The sequence below is a fragment of the Nipponia nippon genome, unplaced genomic scaffold (genome assembly GCF_047370975.1).
Source record: "Nipponia nippon isolate SJK-2023a ecotype South Korea unplaced genomic scaffold, ASM4737097v1 scaffold_3, whole genome shotgun sequence".
NCBI lineage: Eukaryota > Metazoa > Chordata > Aves > Pelecaniformes > Threskiornithidae > Nipponia > Nipponia nippon.
In genome coordinates this window covers 60,178,166-60,203,807 of record NW_028262347.1, presented here as the reverse complement: position 1 = coordinate 60,203,807, position 25,642 = coordinate 60,178,166, and the positions used below count along the sequence as shown (strand labels likewise).

The following is a 25,642-nucleotide window of genomic DNA, read 5'->3' as shown; positions in this document are numbered from 1 at the left end:
TGGAGTCCAATGATTGAGGCACTGATATGTCTAAACTGAATGTCCTGTTTAATACCCTGCCTCATATGTACTTATGTTAGCACCTCAACACCATCTGATTTTTTCAGTGTGTTCACTAATACACATTCCTGAGAAGCTCCCATCACTATTATCCCCATTACACAGATTGGGATTCGAAGAGGGCAGTGAGGCGAAGCTGTCACACAGGTTGTCTGTGTCACAGCAAGGGTAGGAACCTGCATTTCCTACTGTTAGCGTTGTAACCTTGATCTCTACTAGCAACACCCATCTTGAAGCTTTTGTGTACTGATGCTCCAAATAAAAGCCTGTGTTTCCATAAGACTGGAGGTTTTAATTTTATATGGACGGTATGATTAAAGAAAAGGTGTAGGCAGGCTGTGCTTTACCCAGATGGAGCAGAATTGTAAATCTAAAGACTTAGCTGACTATTTAAAAATTTAGGACAGCTGGTCCCTGGCCTTTAATACCAGCATAATTTATAACTAGACATGCTTAAGTCTTGTAAACCCCCGTGGAAAGTACTCTGACATTATATACACTGGTTTGATACTGTGATTAATCATTCCTCAGTCCCCTTTGCAGGATAATAAGGCTGGCTGTATCTTGCAGCTGGCAATCTCCTTCCTTACGGTCCCAGCTCTTCTATAACATTTACATTTCTACAGCTGATAGAAATTTATGGTTCCAAAAGGGGATAAGGGAAAACAAAACAAACAAGACTTTTCTATAAATTCCACTAAAGCTGCTCTGCTAAAATATACTTTGAGATTAAACGTTGGGAGTGCCTGGGTAGACACGATGCTGCTTTTCCCAGCTCGGTTTTAGCAGTTTATGACCTCTTTCTGACCGAAAGCCCTAAGAAGGGGAAGTGATGGGTGGTGGTGGTGGGGTGACAGGAGAAGAAGGAGCATTTGAGCAGGATTAAAAACCGCAGGATAAAATCCTGGTTTATAGTTCAGCTAGGTCTTGTCCTTCTTTCCCTCCATCCTCTTTTCACTGCCTATTGAACGAGGAAAAGAAGCAACACACTGCACTCCTCTTGCCTTTTCTGATCGCTTTCTGAAAGCCCTTTAGAATACTATTTCACCTCCTCCCGTTTAAAATCAGCTTGCAGCCAGCCAGGATGGTTTCGAGGGAATCACCCCAAGCTTTCCAAGCGAACAACCAACCCCGCGTGTGTTTTGCAGGAGCCTGAGGTGCGGAGTGGGGCGGCCGAGGGGAGGCAGGTCCTGACTGGGGGGGGGGGGGGAACTCCTCGGGGCCAGACCCGTCCGGCCACTGACGGCCGCGGGACAGATACTCGCCGATACCTCAGAGGTGCAACTAGTTTTTAAAAGAGTTTCAACACCACCCCCCCGGAGGCACCAGAGGCGGGAGGGGACGTAGGCTGGGGACGGAGAGGGGGACTTCTCGGAGCGGCCGGCTACCTGCGCCACCGGCCGCCGGCCGCCCAACCGCCGCCCGCGCGCGGCGCTCCCCGCACTATTCCGTATAAGGCGCTGAAGCCGCGGCCCCGCCCCGGCCCGCGGGCCTCTCCCGCCGATGAGGTAATGCGGGGCTCCCATTGGTCGGGGGCGGCGGCGCCCCCGGAGCCCGAGAGGGCGCGATCGAGGCTATAACTCCGCGCACCGGCCCGCCGCGCTGCAGCGCAGCTCCGCACCGCTCGGCATAGCACCGCACCGCACCCCTCGGCCGCTGGGAGCCGCGGACCTGCCGTGCCTTCAGGCTTGCACCGTCCCGCCGAGCGAAGGCTGCGCTGCCGAGGCCAGCGAGAGAGAGAGGGGCAGGGCGGGCAGGCAGGCAGGCAGGCAGGCAGGCAGGCAGGCAGGCAGGCAGGCAGGCAGGCAGGCGGTCGCGGCGCGCGGGCTGTTAGGCAGGGAGAATAAAGTCAGGCGAACAAAAACAGCGGCTGCCCTCCTGCTCCGCAGAAGTGAGGAGGCACCTCGGGGGCAACATGACGGCGTGGCTGAGCTTCCTCGTCGTGTTCCTCTGCAGCTGGAGCCTGCGGGACTTGGTGGTGGAGGCTTGCACTTGCGTCCCCATCCACCCGCAGGACGCTTTCTGCAACTCCGACATCGGTAAGTGCGGCGGGCAGCCGGCGCCGCCTCCTCCCCCAGCCGCCCGGGGCGAAGCGGCCCCGCCGGGGCTGGGGGCGCTCCCTGGGGGGGAGCCGAGGCCCCTCGCGCGGGCAGGCGGCACCTGCCCCGCCGGCGCGAAGCCTGCGCCTCTAGAAAGTTCTGCGGGGCCCTGAGGGGGCGCGGGCAGCGGCCGGGCTGTGGCCACAGGTAAGCCTTCATCCTGCGGGTGGCCCAGGGAAAGCAGAGGTGCGGCGGGTGACCTGTCCTTTCAAGATCGGTATGGCTCTGTAGCTGCCTCATGCGCCTGGCTTAGTAGGAGGAGAGGTGTGTGGTGGCGGACCCCTGCCCGGCCCTCCTGAGGGGCGGCGGGGAGCGAGGTGTGCTCTGTCCCGCGGCAGCAGCCTCTCCAAGAAACGCTTTCAAGAAATCAGTAATTGTAAGAGTGGCTTGTTTCCTACAGCGAGACAAAAAGCACAGTTGGAGGTGTGGGCAGCCAAAATTTCCTCCACAACCTGGTGACAAATAATAGGAGGCAGGATGAGGGTGAGTTCTCTCAAGCCAGGAAACCGCCTGTGGTGGTTGGTGTTGGAAGGTGCGGCTAACACGGGCTCGTGGTGCTGCACTCGTAACTTCAGGAAGGACTGGAGAAGCAGGTGACAAGTGTCTGTGCTGTCTGCATCTTACGTTGTGATCCATGCAGCTGTGGGAAGTGTGTGAACGTGCATGCTTTTTGGAAAGTTGAAACACTTTTATGGGATCCTGGCTGATGTTCTCAGCTATGGGTTTTAGCATCCCTAGGGGTCTTCACTATACTAACTTTAGATAAGGGGACAAGGGGAACACCCAGAATTTCTGAGGAGGAGGTAACCGAGACTACGGTCTCAAGTTCTTTGGTTTGTTTGTAGTGGTTAACCAAATTCGGTTGCTGCTTGGTAAGTGTCCCCTGGCAAAGTATATGACATCAATTAGTGGTGTCCTTTGAGTTAATACTGGACACGTGTCCACATAACGGTAAACACAGGCTGTCGCTTCAGCAGTCGTGAGTAGACTGTATGAGTGAAGTCTCCTTGCACCTCTGTGGATTGTCTTAGTAGCACAGTGTGAAAAGGGTTGGGGGACTTTGCACTCCTGGTACCCACACAGTACTGACTCCAAGCAGAGTCTGCAAAGAAATTCACGTGGCAACTGCTATGGAAGTCAAATAGAAAATAATTATTACTGCAGCAGAACACCCATTGCTATGAATCCTGCCAGTGGCTCTTTCAAGTTAGCTAAGCTTACTGGCAAAAAAATCTCTCTCTTGCCTTTAACTCTTCTACAGAAACTGCAGTTATGCCTGGTTTTTCATGTCTAGTTTATATAGTGTATCTGGTCTTGAATGCCAAAAACAACATTACATGTTAAAAGTTCTGGGAAGGTTACAGTTTGCTTCAGTGATGATAGCCTGGAAAATATTCATAAAATAGTTTTATACTGGGGAATTCTTCCAGGAAACTGCAGTATTCAAAGTTCTGTTGCCATTTTCATAGTTTGGATCAACAAGCGTGCCACCTAAGTGGCAACTGCCAGGGAGATTGTCCTTTCTGTGAAAGTGAGACTGGGAAACCATTTTTCCAGAACTAAAGCTGATGACACCATGTGGACTTCATTAGCTGCGTTTTGGGAGAAGGTCTACTTTCTTGCTCTGATTAGGTCATGCTATTTTAGATTCAGGGTAGTTTTCAGTTTAATTCAACTTCTTAAAATGATATTAAATAAATTTTTCTTATGAATACACACTGACAGTATATTTTTGCTAAATGCATAAGTGACAGAGTATGGTAAACTATGACGTTTCATACAGCAGTGTTCCTAAACTTTAGAAAGGCACAAAGTTTTTCTGTTTTCTAGTCCGATTTCTAGTTGAGTTCAAAGTAATTTCCTTAATCTCTCCTTTCTCTGTTCTGTACTCTTCATTATATCTCATGCCTTGGCTTTGCTCTGAGATGTAGTAGTTCAAAAAGTTGATGTCAGTGGGGCTGTCATGCCTTCAGACATCATGGCAATGCAAAGGAGGAGAAGCAGAAGGGGAAAGAGCAACTCATTCTCTTAGATGACTTAAATGCAAGTTTGGTTAAGACCGCAGTTCTGTGTGATGGGCTGAAGCAGAAGTAAATCCTTACGTTTGCTAGAATTGTCTGGAAAATGTGATGTTTCTGCAGGCTGGTTTTAGTAAATGCTGTCATGTTCTTCATGTGCTGAAAGGGCAAAAAGCACACTAAAGCTTTCTGGTTCTGGAGGAGTTAATCATCTCCATGGAAACTGGTGGCAGTGTACTAATGCAGTGTTTAGACAGACTAAACTACACGCTGGGTTATAAAACACATTGTGGGGAAGAAAGGGACTTGGCAGCAAGTTTTTATCGCTCTTGAAACTCCTGACAATATACCAGCTCAAAAGGGAGGAGTCAATGCAGTAAAAGCTGGAGCAAAAGAGATTTTTAAAATAGCTCCTAAAACAACACAAGAAATTAACTAGCTAGGTGGCAGCCTAGGAGAGGCTTTTCATCTTCAGAAGCACTGAATGTTGAAGAAGGAGAAAACTTTTAGTTTAGGAGTGTAATGCAAGCTCTTACTGTTGGTCTTTCATGCCTAGCCAGTGAAGTCCAGCTCTCAAGTTTATTCTCTTCTCCTTTAATCTGATCTCACTAGACATTTAATTTTTGGTCTTCCTGTGGCTCAGTTCTGATACAGCCTCCCAACTCTGCAGTCATTAGAAGGTTTTAATCTTTACAGAAACAGATGCTCAAATAAACCCATTGGAAAGGGCAGGATTTCAATATGTACATCCTTTGAAAGTGAAGGTTGTGGTCTTCCAAAGGAAGCTTGGACTCTATACACAACAATAATTTTTTTCCTTTATTAAAAAAAAAGGGGGGGGGGGAGAGAGGAACTACTGCCAGACTGGTCACAAGGGGTCTTTTCACTCAGCCTGAGTGTTCCAGCATGATGAATGGAACAAAAGTGAAGAGGTGTGTCTCATCTGGCCTTCTGAGGTCAATCAATAATAAAATCGCTGTATTAACTCTTGGCTTTCTTTCTTTAACTGAATCGATAAGTGCCAGAACAGGCAGTACAATAATTACACAAACAGCAAGACAAACAGCAACTGCTATGACTTGCCATCTGAACTTTGCTTCCTCCACTCCCGCCCCCTGCCTATGACCCCTTCCAGATGTGAATATTTTTCTTTTGTTTGAATTAAGAGACCTTTTGAAAGAACAGACACCAGGCATGCTTTGTTCCATTGTGACAAAGCTGTGACATTTCCAGCTGGACATAGCTGACATGAAAAGGGCTTGTTTGTCCTTTTCTTGCAGGAGCAGCAGGAACTTTTGAGCTTGGCTGCTGAATGTTGCATTCACAGGTTTGGAAAAACACCTCCTGCCTGGCCCCCTCTGCCCCACCTCGCCTCAAAAAAAAAAAAGAAAAATATGTGAAATTGCAGGCTGGATTTTGACAAACCAGTCTGCAAGTGATAAAAAAAGTACTTTGTCCACTCCACACCTGTCTCTCATCTTGTGCATATACTTCAGAAAAGAGCTATGGCACTACTAGCTGTCTCTTAACCTGAGTTCAAAGGAGCTCGAAATAACATTCCTTTCTATAGTTTGTGTTGGGGGAAGAAATGCCTGTTTCAGCAAGGATGCTGGTGGGTCGTGCCCCTCTCCGTTCCGAATAACCTCACTCTTGGTGAGCTGGAGTTGGCAAGCTTTGGGGAGATGAAGGTAAGCTCTTAGCCATTCATTCCTCTGTCCTGCCATACCCGTAGCACTAAGTTCACACCACCTGCAGTGGGTAGCCTCCTTTGAATGAGAATGTGATATGGGAATAGCAAGAGACAGGAGAAAAGGAGGAAGCTCATGAATTTGTTTGGCCCAAAGTCTAAGCACCTAATTAAAAACCTGTCTTTTTGTCACTGGTTTTCTTGAATTGATCATTCCACCTTCTCGCTAATAAGCTAAAAGAGATATGCAGAACAACTTGATCATACATGAGATTTTGAACATGCATTCTTTGCCTTGACATAGACTCTGTAGTGAGGTCACATGTGCTGTCTTATCCTTTAAGGCAGACATGTTAGGTCTGCCAAATTAATTAAAAAGTTAAAATAAACCAGCTCCAATTAGTTATTATACCAGTCTTTTGAATTGAGATGAATTTCAAACAAATTTATGGGTTACATGTTCTGATAATGGTTGCAAAAGTGTTATATTAACTAAGGAATCAGACTTTCGTTGAGGAAGTAATGATGTGGTTTCATTTTTAGACTGGACTTCCCTTCTATAGCAGAGTAGAGAGATCACCTTTTGGGATCTGGAGTTTCTCACTTCTCCAAATGTATGTATTAAAAAAATTTGGTGGAAATTAGCGTTTGGAAGATGTAACGCAGAATGTTATATAAGGTTCCTTTGGTATCTTGTTACTATTGCATCTGCTTACTCCAGATTTCCTGCAGGAAGTAACTCCACCTCTGAGCCAGTGGAGACCCAGATGTTCTAGCCTTGAGTCTTAGAGCTCCTTGCTTTATGTAGACACATCTTTCATTCTTATTTTCACTGATTTCCCACCTGTTCTTGAGAACTCCTCAGCTGACAACTGCTCCTTTGTTGTTTCTGGGAAGAAGTGGGCTGATGGGAACATAGTTATGTACTGCCATATGCAGTATTAGCGTTTTTTGAGTTTAGCAAAAGTTTTCATCTGGGGTGGGAAAGGGCCTGCTTTGTTCATGTCTGTTATTCAGGATGAGCAGATTTGGATGTTTGACCATAGAAGTGGCACAAGGTGACACAGTAATTCTCAGCTTCATCAGTGGACTTCGTATTTTCCAAGACGCTAAGTACAGTTAGTCCTGGCCTTTCAGAGTCTCTTAGATATGGCAACTGGATTGGCATCTGATGAAATGGATCTCTGTACTCATGCATAATCCCTCTGACAGTCATGGTGGGTGGGACCAAGAATCTTTAGCAGGAGCACTCAGTGAGTCACCTTGACCTTAATTGGGTGTTAAAGCTATTAAGCTGAAAACTTAGTTTTTTGATGTAACAATGTTGTTGAGGTCACATTTCTTTTTCCTCATAGCTCCAATACCATGTGGTGCTCTTATGTAGCCTAACCAAGCACTTGTCACTGAAGAAAGGAGCCCTTTTGGTCTGGGCAGGAGGTCTTGTCGTTAAATGAAACTTCTACCGGATGCTCTCTGAAAGTTCATAATAGCTAGTAAACCTGAGAGGACAGCTTGGTTTGAGTTACCAGGCAAGGCCAGGCACGCTGTGCTTGCCAGCTGGGAACCGGACTAAGCTGAAGGACTAATTTCAGTTCTAATAATGTCTGGAGTGCATGTGGTTGAGTTTCCTTTTAATGATGAGGGGTTTTTTTGGTTCAAGATGAAGGGGCTTTTGCTCTGATGTGCTCCTTATTGCTCTAGACTTTCAGGGTATGATTCTGTCTTTCACATGACGTCATAAATTGGAAGCAACTTAAATGATACTGGTGGAATGATAGTGTAAAAGATAAGAGAGGCAAACTGGGCCTTCAAGCACCGATTAGTTAAGCAAGTGCAGAGTTCATTAAACTTTAAAGGCCTACTGTAGCTCATCTAAACCTCTGAAGAACCTCCACATGTGACACTTGAAATTTTACTGGTGTAACTTTAATGGGCTGTTGCTGCTCTTTAACTACACCTTACATAGACTTCTCTGAGACAAGGTTGATCAGGGCAGCTGACTGTATTTGGAACTGTTGCAAGACTGTCTTAACTTTTCCTCAGCTTTGTGTCACTGAACACTTGTTGCAAATAGCAGAGCCGAAGGTCAACGTCTTTGGTAACCCTCTGTGTTTGGTAACCCTCTGTGTTTAAGCACTTGGAGCACAGAGGAGGGAGGCACACTGCTGGGGCTTTATTAAAACCCAGAGCTCTTCCTCTAAAGCAGATACCTGAAAGAGCATGCCAAAATTATCAGTGCTCTGCCCACCGGTGACTCTGCTGTCAGTTTTATTTGCCCATAGTGGGCTAGGTCCTTCTTTAAAACCAGGGTTAAAGTGGATTTGCTTGAAATAACTTGAGAAAAGAATGTTAACTAGTGAATTTCAGATTTCTGCTGTTTGAAAGTATTAGGCTGGTGCTGGGCCTGAGGTAAATGAGACCAAAGTGGGTTCTATGGATTCATACCCTCTTATGCTAGATCTAAAATCTGGCCCCGTTATCAACATGGAAAGGAAATACTGGACCAGCCTCATAAATTTGTAAAGCAGGTGCAGTGCCACTGGTCTCATCAGTATTTTACCATCTTGTATCAGAGTTGGATTTGACTTGATGGTTTCAAGTTTGTAAGAAGAATGTTACAAACACTAGAGAGCTTAAAACTATTCTTAAAAAAAAGTTAACCTTCTACTGTAATGGGAAGTAGTTCCCTTGAGTGAACAGAGTGAAGATTTAGTGCATTAACTGACAATGTCTAATAACATAAAAATGCAAGTAGTTTTACACAACCCTGATTATTTTATTTATTCAACATTTCTGCCAGCTAAAAAAGATTCTGTGAGTCTTCAGGAAACAAGATAGAAGTCTCTTGAGTTGCGTGCTGGTAAAATAAATGTTGACTATGAATAGTCCAGATTCCTGCTAATGTTTATATAAGACCTTTCCAAAGGGCAATTTCAGCCCTTAGAAACAGTATACAGACAATAAAACTCAAGTTAAATAGCAGAGGCGCATATGCAAAAAATAACATCAAACGTCATCAAATATCAGCAACAGCTTGCCTGAGATGTAGAATCTCATTTTTATCTTAGGAAGAAAGGAGGTGAATTGGGGTATCCCTCCTGAGACTGAAATGTGCCAGGAACCAGCAGAGAGCAGTGCTTGGGGAAGAAGACCAGCCTGGCTGAACAGAGAGCTTTGGCTGGAACTCAGGAAAAAAAAGCGACTTTATGACCTTTGGAAGAAGGGGCAGGCCACTCAGGACAACTGCAAGCATGTTGTGAGGTTATGCAGGGAGAAAATTAGAAGGGCCAAAGCCCAACTAGAAGTCAATCGGGCTACTGCCGTAAAAGACAATAAAAATGTTTCTATAAATACATCAGCAACAAAAGGAGGGCTAAGGAGAATCTCCACCCTTTACTGGATGCAAGGGGAAATGTAGTGACAAAGGATGAGGAAAAGGCTGAGGTACTTAATGCCTTCTTTGCCTCAACCTTTAATAGCCAGACCAGTTGTTCTCTGGGTACCCAGCCCCCTGAGCTGGAAGATAGGGACGGGGAGCAGAATGAAGCCCCCATAATCGAAGTGGAAATGGTTAGTGACCTGCTACACCACTTAGTCACACACAAGTCTATGGGACCGGATGGGATCCACCCAAGGGTACTGAGGGAGCTGGTGGAAGTGCTCACCAAGCCACTTTCAATCCTTTATCAGCAGTCCTCGCTAAACAGGGAGGTCCCAGTTGACTGGAGGTTAGCAAATGTAATGCCCATCTACAGGAAGGGCTGGAGGGAGGATCTGGGGAACTACAGGCCTGTGAGTCTGACCTCGGTGCTGGGGAAGGTTATGGAGCAGGTCGTCTTGAGTGCCATCACGCAGCACACACAGGACAACCAGGTGATCAGGCCCAGTCAGCATGCGTTTATGAAAGGCAGGTCCTGCTTGACTAACCTGATCTTTCTGTGACAATGTGACCCATTTAGTGGATGAGGGAAAGGCTGTGGATGTTGTCTGCCTAGACTTTAGTAAAGCCTTTGACACCATTTCCCACAGCATTCTCCTGGAGAAACTGGCTGCTCATGGCTTGGATGGGTGTACTCTTTACTGGGTAAAAAACTAGCTGGATGGCTGGGCCCAAAGAGTTGTGGTGAACGGAGTTAAATCCAGCTAGCGACCGGTCACAAGTGGTGTTCCGCAGGGCTCAGTATTGGAGCCAGTTCTGTTTAATATCTTTATCAGTCATCTGGATGAGGGGATCAAGTGCACCCTCAGAAAGTTTGCAGATGACACCAAGTTGGGTGGGAGTGTTGATCTGCCTGAGGGCAGGAAGGCCCTACGGAGGGATCTGGACAGGCTGGATCGATGAGCCAAGGCCAACTGTATGAGATTCAACAAGGCTCAGTGCCGGGTCCTGCACTTCAGTCACAACAACCCCATGCAACGCTACAGGCTTGGGGAGGAGTGGCTGGAGAGCTGTCTGGTGGAAAAGGACCTGGGGGTGCTGGTTGACAGCCACCTGAACATGAGCCAGCAGTGTGCTCAGGTGGCCAAGAGGGCCCATGGCATCCTGGCTTGTATCAGGAATAGTGTGGCCAGCAGGACTAGGGAAGTGATTGTCCCCCTGTACTCAGCACTGGTGAGGCCACATCTCAAACAGTGTGTTCAGTTTTGGGCCCCTCACTACAAGAAAGGCATTGAGGTGCTGGAGCGTGTCCAGAGAAGGGCAGCGAAGCTGGTGAAGGGTCTAGAGCACAAGTCTTAAGAGGAGCAGCTGAGGGAACTGGGGTTGTTTAGTCTGGAGAAAAGGAGTCTGAGGGGAGACCTTATCGCTCTCTACAACTACCTGAAAGGAGGTTATAGCGAGGTAGGGGTCGGTCTCTTTTCCCAAGCAACAAGGGATAGGACAAGAGGAAATGGCATCAGGTTGTGCCAGGGGAAGTTTAGGTTGGATATTAGGAAAAATTTCTTCACCGAAAGGGTTGTCAGGCATTGCAACAGGCTGCCCAGGGAAGTGGTGGAATCAGCATCCCTGGAGGTATTTAAAAGACCTGTAGATGGGGGGGGACCACAGTTTAGTGGTGGACTTGGCAGTGCTAGGTTAATGGTTGGACTTGATGATCTTAAGGGTCTTTTGCAACCTAAATGATTCTATGATTGGGGAGAATGTTGGGGAGGCCATTGTGAACTCGGGGATAAGGTCTTGCGTTGTGCTAGTCGGGAACTAGTGGTCTGTGTCAGTGGGCTCAGTTCTGAAAACTTCCATCTTTATTACAGGTGGGGGAAGAGGATGATCACAGCAATAGGCTCAATGGGAAACTTGCAATGGGAGAAGGTATTTAGGAGCTGTAGGAGTGGCAAAGGCCCTTCAAAGACTGGTCTCGGAGTGTAAGGAGGAGAGAATGATTACTGGAGGAGAGAGAGATGTTGTATGGAAGCATTGATGAAGAACTAGATACAGGCTTGTCAAGCTAAGAAGAATTATTAGCTGTGACACATGACAGGCCACCCCATCTGAAACTATGTGGGACATGCCCAAGGTGAATCTAATCCATCCAGGAGAGTGAATGGGTACTGTGGCTTCAGGGAACACATAAGTAGGAGAACCCATATAAAACAATCTGATGCTCTACTGATTGATCTCTTAACAGTCTGTAGCATGTTTGTTTCTGACTGGCAATCAAGGCTTAGGCTTTGAAAAAGCCTAGTTGGGTGGACTGGCCATGGACAGAGCACATGCGCTTTACTCTACCTGGACTCTAGCCAAGCTGTTGCCTTCTTCCATTCAGATGAATGCAAAGTTCCTTCAAACAGCCCTTCGAGAAGTTCATGTTGCATGGGTGTGTGTGCAGGGCTGGGGCTCCTTTTATTTTCGCTAGGTGAGTTATAAGGAAAATACAGCTTAGCTGGAAAATGATGCAGATTGTGCAGCAGGAGAAGCAAATGAAATTAAGCCAGACGTAACATACTGTCAAAAGGTACTTTTGATATACATGAAGTAGTAACCAAGCCCACAGCAGTCAAGACATAAAAGGAGAGCGTGCAAACTGCATAGCCATCATTGTTCAACACCTATTTGTGATTGATTCTGGACAAAAATACATACTCTAATCAAAAATCCACAATCTTCCTTAGTTACCCATCTGTTGTTGAAGTGTCAGAGCATGGTAATCCTGCTGGTTCTTAAGAGCTTACAACTGGTTTATTGGGGAGGTAAAGAAAGGTACGTGAAAGGGCCCAAGGATGAAAAAGAGACCCCATAGATTTTTCCCTTCTTAATTCCTTGACTTTGCCATGAAAAGGCCCGGGTTTCTGCTGGCCTGCATGATCACTGGTACTTCAGCAAAGCGGATATAACTTGCACCAAATTTGCACAATGCTTGCACAGATGGTAATGGCTACACCAGGTGCAACGGCATGAAGGTAACACAGTATTACTTCTTGCTCCCTGGTGGTTCATTTAAAAAAAAAAAAAATCCACAACAGCATGTAGGAAACAGGAGTACTTCTGTTCCGCAGAGCCATGTTCAAAATGACCCAACCTCCTGCTGGCCTAGCCTGAAGGACATGAATTTTAACTCCCTCGTGCTGTATTGTAATTACAGTATGGGGACTTCAGCATCTGTTTCCTTTTCTCCGTGTTTCCCTCTGTATTGGGTGTTACTGCAGTGCAGCCTGCAGGGAGGCCTGCTGGCATTATGTTAGTCCATTAATTTTCTATAGAAGAGCACTGGAGCATTTGTTCAGACAACAAGTTCAATCTCTCATGATCAGTGAATACATGAACAGGCAAAGATCTTGCTCCTCTGATGTTTAATCAGCCATCTCAGATTTCTTGGACCAGCTGTAAATAGGAAGCTCTCCCCCTAGTGAGCAGGTTTTGGTGTTGGTCTCCAAACAGTTAAAATAGAAGGGAAGAAACGTGCTTGCTTGTACCAAGACAGGAAAACCACAGAATGGAAAACTTCCACTTGACTTTGAAAGACAGGAAATGGCTGGTGTTGGAAAGGCAACAGGTAGAGGAGGAGAGTGCCAGAGGATATCTGTAGAAAACTGGCTACTCCCCAGACACTTCTCCTTCAGCTCCGCATTCTGTTGGGGGAAGGAGTTCCAGGCTGGCCCCACTGTTCCAAGCCCTTTATTCACTTTCCAAACACCCGCCCCAGTTTCCTACTTCCTGCCTCTTTTGACACTGCTATAAATATCCTGCCTACCTTTCATAGGTCTAGAGAAATGCACATTGCAGATTAAAGGAGATTGAGGTGACAGTATGATACAGCCTTTAGACCCACTCTTGTGAAGTGCGTGATTGCTGCGTCCTCTGCTTTAACTTGTGAAGTGTGAGGTTGCTGGGTCCCCTGCTTTAAATTTCCCTGGAAAAATGGAGGGAGTCCTTTAAGAGTGAAACAGTTTCCCTGTTTATCCTACTTACCTCTGGATACATGTGCCTGTTTCTGAGTAAACAATTTCCTCCAATAAATAACATACTACATATGGTGCAGAGCTAAAACCTGAAAAATTTCTGGTATTTGGGAGAAGGGAGGGTAGGGAAAAGTGGTTTAAGAAGGAACAGGAGACACTAGTCGAGGGACTGCACTACATGAAAAAGTATAGCACTTGCAATAATGAATACCTTAAACGCACTGGTGAAGAGGATCAGTACAAGAGGAAATAAAACAGCACAATGACCCCTGGGGCACTTAAGTAGCCATCATGTACAGTGCTTCAATAGCCACAAAATACAGAGCCCTCCCTTAGCATCCCGCAGGGCAAAAATCACAAACCCAGAGAAGTGTGGGAAGACAAGAGCAGCGGTTCCTGTGCGAGAGCTTCAGTATTGCAAAGGGTCGTGCTGGGGGTAAGGGCAGGATGAGTTCTTAATCCCTTTGTTTTATTTCTCTTCAAATGAAGAGCAGCACCTGTCCCTTTTTTCTTTTCTTTTTTTTTTTTCTTTTCTTTTTTTTTTTCCCCAAGGGGGTGGGGGATTAAGGATTTAGTTGGTTATTTCCTTAGAGGATCAAGATAAAAAGGAGACTTCAATAAGTCTGTTTCCATCTTCTCTACAGACAGTATATTTTCAATAGAATTAAGCAGCCGTCCTGCTTTTCTCCCACTGTGTAACAGTTTGGCACTTTACAGAGAAGCAGAGAAATAGAGGATTCCACAATATCAGACAGAACTCCTAGGCGGCACTTTAAGAGGCCCCAAATTATCACAGGAAGGTTTTAATGGAATATTATCCATTCAGAGAGAAGCTTGACTAGACCTGGGGGCAAACAGCCAATGACCCTTACCAGTATGTTACCTTTAACACCTTTACTTTGGAACAAGCACCCTGCAGTAGAACCTGTTATAATAAGTCATATGCATCATCCAGCTAGGCTGGAGTTCTGATGCTGATAAAATATACCTCCCAGAAGCCTGATGTGGGAGAGCCTGACTATCCCATAGCCCCCTTCTGTGGCCGTCATCCTAATTCCTCGTAGTTAGAGATTGATTCAAACCCTACAGTTTTAAGTTCCTTCCAAAACTCTTTAAAGGCATTTGCTATTTTAATTCGCAAGAGTCTATTTTACTTATCAGTATGAGTGTCTAATCTGCCTCCTATGTGCATTCTAAATTGCAGCTATCTCTTGAGTTTCCCAGTGTATTCTGGTTTGCTCTTTTTCTGTTTGATTGGGAGGCCAACAGGATGGGAATCATCTGTTTACTCATACTTTATTCTGAGGATTCTCCTGATGCCAAATAATTATGGGACTATAAAGCTAGGACTAATAAATCCTTGTGTTACAGAGCCCTACATCCCTCTGTGTTGTGTGATTTAGCAGGAGCCTGCTTGAGTAGCACTGCCAGCTTGATCCCAAGGAGAGCTGTCCTTTCCAACAGACTGACTCTTTTGAAAAAACAGCAAGCAAAGTGGGAAGCAGGTCCTTACTGGGCTTTATTCCTATGCCAAGTTTAAATTGGTTGAAGAAATAGTGTGGATTGAAAAAAGCAGACAGCACCTGTGTATTTGGCTGGATGGGAAACAAAGCTTTCACTAGTACCGGAAAGTTTTCAAGCCAATAGGTTCCTTCCTGTCCTGCAAGATCTCATGTTTGTTTCTGAATGCCCTTCTCCCATACCGATTTCCTCTAGTACTAATGGCTGTTGGAAGAGGTAGGGTAAAGGAAAGCACTGGGTCTTTCTTTCCCTCCTGTCTCAGAAACTGTTTTCCTGTTTGTCTTTTATGCAGTATGGCAGCTTAGGCCATTGACGTAAACTTTGTCCTTTGTGCTGTTCAAAGCTCCCCTCTTCTGAATTTGATAATGTTTCCTACACACATCCTGACTAGGCAGCCTTTTTGACAGAAGGACAGGAGAGCAAACAGAACAGGGTTCTAGGGTGATAGTTGTCTTGGCACACCTGGGGGTTCACATTTTTGTGCAGGCTCTATATTTGTTCATCAAGCCATCAGGAGGTCAGCATGTGGCAGGGTTCCTTCCAGCATACATTCCTGAGTATATATGTGGCCCAACAAGGAAAGATCGATGGAAGTTGTTATTGAAAGATTATTGTGGTGGTGCTTTGAGGCAGCGTAGAAAAACATGGAAAAGAGTTTTTGTTCCAAAAAGTACCCAGAGTACTGAATGGGAGGGAAGGAATTCAAAGGAGTTTTCCAAGAGGAGCTGCTTAGCCCACTTGGCCTTCCTTCTCTGATGAAATCCATCAGAGCTCACAGGAGCCATCTTAACTTGGGCAATTAGGGCATGAGGGTGGTGAGGCGCTGGAACAGGTTGCCCAGACAGCTGTGGATGCCCCATCCCTGGAAGTGTTCAAGGCCAGGCTGGATGGGGCTTTGAGCAACCTGGTCTAGTGGAAGGTGTCTCTGCCCATAGCAGGGGGGGTTGGAACCAGATGATCTTTAAGGTCCCTTCTAACCCAAACCATTCTAGGGTTCTACGATTAATTAGAACCAAAATGCTGATGCATGTTGTTTTCCCTCTGAATTTTGGACTATATCTCTTTATTTTTCCCTCATGGCAACATCTCCACTAGACTTGCTGCAACAGCTGTATTGTCATAAATGTACTGAAATTCAGTAATGTGGACAACCAGTGTACACTGGAATCAACAGAGCTATCATGGTTAAAATAAAAAAACAAACAAACAAACAAAACCTCATTCCTGTATTCCCAGGGTAATTTCCCTTGGCAGAGACCAAGCACTGAATGGAACTATACACTCATGAGCTAGCTACATGTTTGCCTGCCAATTTAATAGCAAGAGCAAGCAGGACTTGTGTTCCTTTCACCCAGAAAAGGAAAACTATGTTTTGGTGAGATTTCACTATAATGATAGTGGTTTCAGCCCCATTTTGGTTTTAGAATGTATTGGCAGCAAAGCTACAGCTGACAGGACCAGGCAATGCCAGTCTGCTTTTCATAGAAGCAGTAATGCTTCAACTGTTGAAGGCTGTACTTTTCCCTGCCCTGTTTGGAAGGTGGCAGGGGAATCCTTACTTGTCTTGGTGCATTTTCACTAAAATCCCTTACCAGAAAAATGTTACTGCAAACTGTGGCAATGAGAATGTCATCTGTGGCTGTTTTGCATAGTTGGATAATTTGTTGGTTTTGTTTTTAAGCCAACTTTTGACTCTCCCAGGCTAGCACTGCTCCAAACCTTATTAATAGCAGTCTTTGTCACTTTAGAGGTTTTATCTTTTCATTATTATTCATACATGCTCATTTCTGGATTTGCTAATATGCACTTGCGTTTCCTCAGCTTCCTTGAGTGTGGAAGGAAGCAGTGGAAGAACAGTGTGCACCAATAGCCTGGTTTTATTAGCTAGGGTTCTGCTTATACCGCAGAATATTAGAAGCGGAGATGAAACTATACATTGGTAAGCCACACCTCTGATTTTTCTCAGGGGAAAAAAGCCATGTAACTATTCTTAGTTGGTATATTAAGTGTGAAATTAAGCAGTTCCACGGGGACGAACAACTGCTATTCAGAGGGAGTGCCTTTGGGCTTCTGTCTTCTTCTCAGAGCTACAACAGTTCAGTGTTCTTGACTCAAAGTGTTTCCCTTGGGGTAGTGGAAAATCAGAGCTGAGCAAGGCTGCTAGAAATCCAGGCTTAGACGTGTGCCTCGTGTGCGTGTGTGTACATCTTGCAGTTCAGTGATGACCCTGACGACTTCTTGAACTTTTAATGACAATGCAGCTGTCTGTTCATGGTGCTAATTAACCCAAAAGCTGATTCCTCCCTCCCCCTCGTTATCCATTCTGTGAATGAGATGTGAAAACAAGACAACGACTTTTCCCGTGCCCTTAGGGCTGTCTGAGCCTGGCAGCAGTGACCCTGCTTGAGTAGAACTGAAAGAGCTGCTGCCCAATGGCCCATACTCGTTTTTAATGGGTTATTAAAATTCCACCTTCTCCCCCTCCCTCCAGTCCTGTTACAGTTTGGAGTGAAGGCACTTAGGGGAAAACAGCTGCAGGAATAACTTTCCCTCTTTTCTTTTGGAAAGGCAGAGACAGCTGTTCGGTTCGTTAAGTCTAGGGATTCCACCACTACTTATTTAGGGCCTGATCCCGCTCCAGTTAAAATCAGTGGAAAGATTCCCACTGGGTTCAACAGGCAGTTGAAGGAAGCAGCTTCAGGAAGTAGCCTGCAATCAAACAATACTGCTTCAAAATGTTGGAAACTGCTAGAAAGGAAAACGAGAGTAGGAAGGCGTTTGTCACAGAGTTGACTTGCTGACTTGCCTGCAGTCTCAAAGTACAAGCACTCAGCAGGCCAATGTTTTACTTGAGGAGCAGGTTAAATTAGTGTGTTTGTGGTATCCTAAGTAGCTTTTTAAAGATAGCTCTAGTATGTCTATGTTCATTTACAGTCTGCAGTGTTGACAGACTTTTATTGGTGCAATGAATTAAAGGACTGATCTCTAATGTTGAATGCTTATTTTAGTTTAGATAATCTTTGAGATCATAGGGGATAATGGCTTATTTTTTGAAATGATGCCAGTTCTCAGCACCTGCAGCTCTCATTGCTATGAATTTACTTGCTGCTTCTGAAAAATGAGTGGAAAAATGGAATTTACTCTTGCTTCTGTCATTAGAGCTTGTTGTTGTCACCACTGATTTATACAGTGAAAGAGGGTCTAGAAACTTGCTGGAGAGGGTCAGAACTTCTGTTCCATAGAGAATTTTGAAATGGTGGAAATTTATTTGATCTGAAATGTGAGTAAAAGTGAAAATATCAGGGTCTTCAGCATGGAATTTTCTGGAAAAAGGGATTCTGATGCATGTGAATCTAATGTTTTGAAGGGTTAATTCAAAATGTCCATTTTGAACGAAGGTGTCATTTCACATCAACATTTAGACTTCAAGTGCAGTTGAAGAGAAATGCTGAATCAGGATGAAAATAGGTCTCAGTTTTTCTGAGAAGAAAAATAAAAAAAACAATTTTGCTGAAGTTGATGTTTTCCTTAGAAATTTGTGACTTAAGTAAAACCATGTTTCCTGACAGGAAAAAGTGTTTCCAGAAACATTTCTACCAATCCTATCCCTGATGGTTTGACAGTAACAGCCTCCCCTTCTGAAAGTGCTGATTTTGATCAGGTTACATGCTACCTCCCAAGCTGGGAGAGATTCCAGTTCATTAGTCCTCGGTGGTTTATAGTTAGCTTTTTCTGAATGCTGAGAATTCCCTTTAAAACACAAATCTACATACCCTTTGCTTGCTCCAGTCCTTGGCAATGGGCAGTTCTCCTTGGGTTTGCTGCATTAATGAACAAACAAGTTTGTGGTTGTGCTGGTGCCGTTGGACCGAGACGATGTATTTCCACTTGTATTTCTGTTAGTTCCCTCCCTGTCAATGTTTAAACATGCTTACACCTGCGTTCCAGGTGCAAGCTTAACTGGAGCCCTGAAAAGCTGGCTCTCGGGAGGGTGGTTCATTACTTTGCCAAAATAGTCCTGTTACAGCAACATCTCAGGAGACCTAGACAGGCAGGAAGAAGTCAGGCTCAGTGTATACACTGGAAATGATTACCCTTATCTGTAAACATTCAGCAGTGCAGTGTCCAGAGAACTTCTGCCTCCCGAAACAGTTAATGGGCCTTAGAGCATTCAGAAATAGCAATCACTGTGCCAGGGTGGCTGTGAAATGGCTATCCAACCATGTCTTGTGACTTTTTGGGTTTTTTCTAAACAGTTACAAGGACACCTAAGAAGTGATACCAGAATGCAGGCTTACCTCCCCCAAATGGGAACTTTATGAAAGTTTTTTGGTAAGAATACTTTACGAAGCTCTCAAACTCCAGTGGCACAGGTAACCTAACTGACTGGTAGGTTCACTTTAAGTAAATCTCCATCAGATTTATATGGTCAGACTTGAGAATTTCCATATAAAAAACATTAAGTAGCAATACTGGAATAAAACAGTATGGGTTAGTCTTGAATTTGTATAAATACCTGTTGTGCAAAAAAAAATTCAGCAATTGGTGGTAGACAGGCATTGTTAACCATTCAGTGTGTTCTCTGTGCCTAGAGAAGTCTAGCTAAGAGTTGTATCTCATTAACGTTTCATTGGGAGCACCAGGATGCATATGAGTGTCCAAGTCATGACACACAACTTCTGGAAATCTGTTCTGATTATGGCCTGTTGGGCTGTTCATGAACATGAAATTTTGATGAAAAGTTTGTATGAAGGTAATTTGGGTAATAAAAGAACGAGATGGTTATATTGTTTCTCTCTTCATTGCAGTTTCTATGGAAGAACTTTGGCCAGTCTGTCAGTAGGACAGTTACGGAGTTTCTGAGAAAAATATTTGAAGAACAAATGCAATGGGCCAGTGTCTGCCTACCCTTTCTGCTGTCAGTGCTCTGTGTCATTGCACAGGGAAAATCCTGTGTCTTCAGAGCCAGAGGACGTACAGTGTGCACTATTTATGTTACTCATGTAAAGAGTTGTTGCTTGTAGATGTTCTTAGACTTCCAGGTCTTCTCGTTACCTCTTTCATGAGATATCCAATATCACTCTCTTTTTCTTTTTTTTTTTTTTTCTTTTTTTAACCTTACTCCCACAACAAATGAACGCTGAGTTCTTCTGGCCTTCGATATCCCTTTGAAGGTCCAAAATGAAAGGTGCTGTTTTGGAACACAGTTATGACAGGGCACTGCATGGGATCCTGGAAAGCAGATAGGTGGGCAAATCGGTCAGTGTGAGGTTTGCCCTGATATTGTCCTGACCTTGACCTGTACTCTGACTGGGAATTGTGGTACATGAGGCTGATTCAGGTCTCAGGGAGGTTTTCCACTTGCTTTAATGAACACTGAATCAGGATCCGAGTGCTACACCTAAGTCTTTACATGGTGCTCAGACTCCAGTGTAAAATTCTTCATGTAGCTAGGCTCAGCTACATAGTATTAATGACTGTGGTTACATAATAGACATTAAAAAAATCGGCAATTAGTAAATTCCTTAAGCATTATGATAAACCACAACTGTGTCACAGACACGTCCAGTGTATGTGAACAGTCTGCAGAGGCTGTCAGTTTCTGAATAATTTATAATGGCTCAGGAATGGTGGGCAAAGGTACTGGCTTCTCACAGGAGAAATTATTTGAATGCAGGTTTAATTCCAGGGTCAGGCAAGCCTAATACTAGGTCCTGTCAGGTCCAGCACAAATAGGAACAGCAGAGCAGCACATATAGGCCTGACATGGTTAAATATGTATACCTCTTTGGCGTGGACAGCTGCTTAGCCTATCAGTTTAATGCAAGTTTTCTAATGCAGGAAGGAATTTGCAGGCCCACCCAGTACCCTTGAAATCTATACATGTTCCCAAACGGTTCTTCCTCTCTAGCTCCTACGTGCAAAATTTAGTGTGAACCATGTGATCAGTGGAGTGCAGCCTCCTCGCAGAATGCTGGCACCCATCCCAGCTGGGCGAGGTGCTGAAGCAAGGAGAGTCCTCTGAAGTAAGTTGCTGAAGCAGGGAGTGTCCAGGCCTGTGGCTTTTGATACTCCCTGTTTTGAAAGGTTTACATGGGCTGTCAGAGCTGCCCTATTTCTAATGCACAGAAGAAAACTGCTTTCAGATGTTCTCTTTAGCAGGGCTCTCCTTCCTCCTCCCCCTCCTTTTGGACCGTTTGGATGTGAGCTCCCAGTGCATTCATGGATTGCACAGTGTGTTAAGGAAGACTAGTAAATAGGCAGATTTGGCTCAAGAATTTTCTATTGCCTCCTTGAAAAGTACAGTGATGAATTTATTACGCTTGTTAACTCTGGATATCCCACAGAGGAAATCTAGCACTAAGGAGCAAAGACATGCCAGTTCTATGTATCTGGCTTTGCAGATGTCTCACTGTTAGATGAAATGCAAAGTAGCATTATCAAGGTTTCAAGCCCTGGACATTCACTGTATATATGGTTGAGTGCCGGATCAGACCATCTTTCCCCGCTTCCTCTTGTGATGTATGTGAGCAGTCTCTTGGCTGCTTGGTGAAGATAGTGGTTTTGTTCTGAGAAACAGATATCAAGCTGCAACGCAACGGCTTGCAGAAGGAATGACCATATCCCAATAGAGCAACTTATCTACAGCTTTGCAGGCTAAGGACTTTTCTTTTTCAGCAGAACTGAAACTTCCTGGGAAATTTGCAGTCAAAAAGAAAAAATGGAACAGAAGGGTGCATCTATCCTGCCTCTTCAGCCTCAAATCTACTCACTGTGTACCCGTTTTGATGGACACATAAAAGCAGTGTCATCTGAATACTTGCAGCAACAGACATCATGTTTGAGGACTGTATATTACCTTTGCTTAGGATCAACAGTACTTTATTCTTTAAGCAGTGCCCATGACCTCAAGAGAGTAAGTCTGCCCCATGTGAAGCAGAATGGGATTTCTGTGATTGTAGTAGGTTCTTTAAAATATCACATGATCCATTTTAGTCACTCTAGCACTTGTTCTTGTAGTTTATTATCATGATCTGTGGAAATGGAAGATCAGCCACACTTGCAACTGTATCACTAAATCACAGGCAAAGGACATGTTTTCTCCTTGCAGAGACTGCTCCCCTAACTGTACTTCTTTAGGCAATTCATCTCTCATTATATGCTCCAGTTTGCTTCGCATGTTACTGCTCACTTGTTGGGCTGGGAAACGATCAATGCCAGATGCACATTCCTTTCAGGCAGTAAATGCTCCTGCAGCAGTAAGCCATGTGCACCAGCTCCTCATTTCATTAAAATCGCATATGGTTTCCATTTGCCCCTAATTGGTCTCACTTCAGCTCTGCCATATTCTCTGAGTGGAACGCTTAGACCTGTGGCTCCTTTGAGCAATTCCAAAGACCTGTGAGAAACCAGAGTCTTGCCTGTCTCAGCCTGTCTTCCCCTCACCCTGTATGTACTGTGTCTAGAAGTACTTGATCTGGAAGTGAGGACCGAGTTAAATCTTACTGCACAAATCTTATGTAGACCAAAAGAAAATGGAAAAGGTGTTTTGAGCTGGGCATTGCCTGACCAGCTTTGAGTCATATGCTTGTTATTTTTATCCACTGTTGTAAGCTGGCTTTGCAAGTGCTTTTGTATGTTGGTTTTGACAACCACCTTTCCAATACTGCTAACCTTGGCTGAAAGCAGTTCTTTCTTTGGCAGTTGTCAGTGGCACAAAATAAGGCAAAATGCGCTCTGCTGAAAACATCCCTTGGAGAGAGGTGCAAGGTGCCTCTCTACTGCGCTCTGTTCATGAGGCACTCCCTTCCCGTCCCTCCGCTTGCATCACTTTTCCTTCCTTTACTCTGATACTTGCCTACTGCCTTTTGCCTCTAGCCTGAATTCAGCTTACAGTAACTAGTTAAAAAATATTTAGGTGGAAAGTTAAAAAAAAGCCTGCCAAAAAGGAGAGAAATGGCTAGTTGGCAGGAATGACATTGGTTTCTATTTCTCTTTTACCAGAAGTTTCTCAAAGCTGTCAGCACGCTCGTTATGTAGTCTGCAGTGTCTCTGCTTACATCTGTAGCAAACCTAGCATGTTTTGTTGACGCAAGCTGTGAGACAAACCTAGTGATGTGTATAACTCTAGTGTCTCAACTAGCTACACTCTGTGCCCGTTCTAGCTAATCTCTTGGGCCTACCTGGCTTCCCTGGATTTAGTAGGTGTAATAGCTAGTAACAATGAATATTTTTTTCTTTTTTTCTTCCTTTAGCTTCTCTGTGTTTATCACAAGGTATTTCCTGAAGCTACTCTCCCTTGGCACAAAACGTACCATCTACACATGGATCTGAAAGATTGTACTTGTAAATGGATATAAATGCATTTTAGATCCCTCCTTCCTCCTCCCTCCTTTCTGTGAGACTATCTGTGTATGATTGGAAAGCAAGGGGGCTAACATCAGGAGTTAGATGCAGGGGCAGTGCTGGGCAGCTGAAGAGTCTTCAACCAAATTGCATATAGGAACCTGAATGAAATGTCTAGAAGAGAATTTGCAGTTTCTTATCTAACAGAGACCTCTCCTTTCTCTCCAATTCTAATGTATTTCAAAGGGAGCTTGGGCTTCCATAGGGTGAGATGCACCATACAGGGAGGAAGAAAAATGCTTGCTACTGCTGCCATCAGAAAAATTGTATCCAGTTAATAAGCTACAGGTGAAATGCCAAGCACAAACCAAGTTCTGCTTGTTTTATGCAACCTTGTGTCTTTAATTTGTGGTCTTGTTGGGAGGATTAACTTTCTCCTAAGCAAAGCCCTTCTAGAGCAGTTTATACTTTTTGAAGTGATGGGACCTCTGATGCAATCATAGTCTTGTATGAAAGACTTGTATCACTCCTTATTTTGCAGCGTTGGAAATCAAGAAGTACAGCACGTTGTGCAAACAGACTTTCAGTGACAAAGAAATCTGCAGGGATGGGAAAACGGGTTAATATTTAGCAACTGTAATTGTGATCAGTTGTTTTAGACAGAGGTTGGGCCTGGGTGAAGCCATTTAATTGCCCTCCACTTTTTTGGGTGGCCTTCAAACAGCCTTGCTATTCCACAGACAGGGTAAGGTTTTTGGATCTGTAAAACAAAGGCCAAAAGTAAATGTCATAGTTCTGGTTAGAAAATGGGAAGGACAGTTATCTGGATGTCTTGCCTTCCTGTTTTTATTTAGACTTTTATTGTTAGTCAAAATGTTCCACCAGGCTTGCTGAAGTAAGCACAAGTCCTTTCCCATGTGCTATTTATGTGGTAACTATCGGACTGGTAGAGGTGATTGGTGTCAAGAAGGCGGTGCTCTTTCTCAGTCAGTGTTCCTCAGAGTGCTTTGAAAAGGCAAGAGGTCAAGATTTGGACTGCCAGTAATGAGAGCTAGTTTGTTGGTGGGGGGTATGAAAGGAAGACAGCCAGCAGTGAAACTCTTACTTCACTACCTTTTCTTGCTTTCTTGATGAGGTTCTCTGGTGATGCTGTGTAGCAGCACAGCTGGATTTGGCTTCTTCCAAGACAAAGCAAAAGACATTTGCTTTGCTCTTGTGGCTTTGGCTGGAGGTCATGATGGAACAAGGCAAGAGAAAGCTCCTCTATTGTATTTTTTCATCCTTCTCATGCTTTGCAGGAATCCTTCAAATTCAATACTCTAATTTGTAAAAGGATTCTATTTTGGTTGTGTAGGAGGAGGTGACTTTCAGTGCAGACAGATCATCAAACAGACTGGAGACTTATATCTGTTTTTTTCCCTCTTCATGAATCCCCTGCTGTCATCAGCACTTCCCTCTCCATTATGCTTTGCTGTGGAAGTGGAGGAATGGGTGAGAGGCTGCTTTCTTGTTCCACTTCCAAAGCAAGCCCCACAGGCTTGCTTCTCATACAAGCCTACCGCCACGAGGCAGTTTAATGGAGCTTCCCAAGAGGCTGCATATACCTGGGCCAGACTTCCAGTCCAAAGGACACAATCCACTTGTAGTTATGGTCCTCTGTTATTAGGGAGGCCAAGAGTGTTGGTAATAATTACTAACAGATCAGCCAGGGGGATGGGAAGAGGAATGCAGCTCGTGAGAGAGAGTGAGCAAGGGAGACACAGCAATTCTGTCTTTTTAGCAGCACTATCAGCACCAATGCTAGAAAATCTATGTGTAAAAGCGTCCTGCCTTGACCAGGTTAGGAGACCCCTCCATAAATGCCACAATAAACTGGTACCTCAGTAGTGTGCTAGATATGCTCAGGAGTCTTAAACATACCAGCTGCCTTAGCCCTGTGTGATGTGAGCCCTCTAGCATGTACCAGCATGGTAAGGAGTTTTTGTGAGACAGGCTGGATGAGAGAGCTGCTAGTAAAGTTGGTAAAAAGTTTTCAGTAAATTGCTCTTGGAAGTGAGCCCTTGTATAGTCTTTGGATGAATAAAATGGCAACCATCCTCCTTGGCATGTCCTGTGCCTAATGTTAAGGCAGCATTTCCAAGTGCGCTGTTCTCTTGGAGGTTGTTTTTGCTGTCCAGTTCCTGGTGTAGTCAGTGGCCTCAGGATAGAGGGAGCCTTTCTTCAGCCTCCTGGCCACGTTGCTGCTCACCATATATTTTGTTTTGCCGCTATTTGGATGTCAAAGAATAGACTGAGAGAATAACTTATCCCCTGTGTCTCCATTAGTAAATAACATGAATCCACCACATCCTTCGCTTACTTAAATGCAGTGAGCATGCATCTCAGCCAAACCTCTCACTTAAAAATACTCATATTGCACACCAATAAAATAAATCCTTGAAACAATAATAAGAAGTGTAGTATTTGTTACTCTCCTGAGCCATTCATGATAATTGGTCACAAGGGAAATGGGTTTG

General features: G+C 44.6%; 2 protein-coding genes across 3 annotated transcripts in view; one reads left to right on the top strand and one right to left on the bottom strand.

Moving 5' to 3' along the window:
* SYN3 (synapsin III) overlaps positions 1-25,642 on the bottom strand; it is a 206,548-nt gene that overhangs the window by 92,929 nt on the left and 87,977 nt on the right. The window lies entirely within an intron of this gene.
* Positions 1,629-25,642, top strand: part of TIMP3 (TIMP metallopeptidase inhibitor 3) — a 41,779-nt gene continuing 17,765 nt past the window's right edge. The window contains exon 1 of the mRNA XM_087765247.1: positions 1,629-2,099. Coding sequence (XP_087621373.1) covers positions 1,976-2,099 — 124 coding nt within the window. The 5' untranslated portion in view covers positions 1,629-1,975. The remainder of the gene's footprint in view (positions 2,100-25,642) is intronic.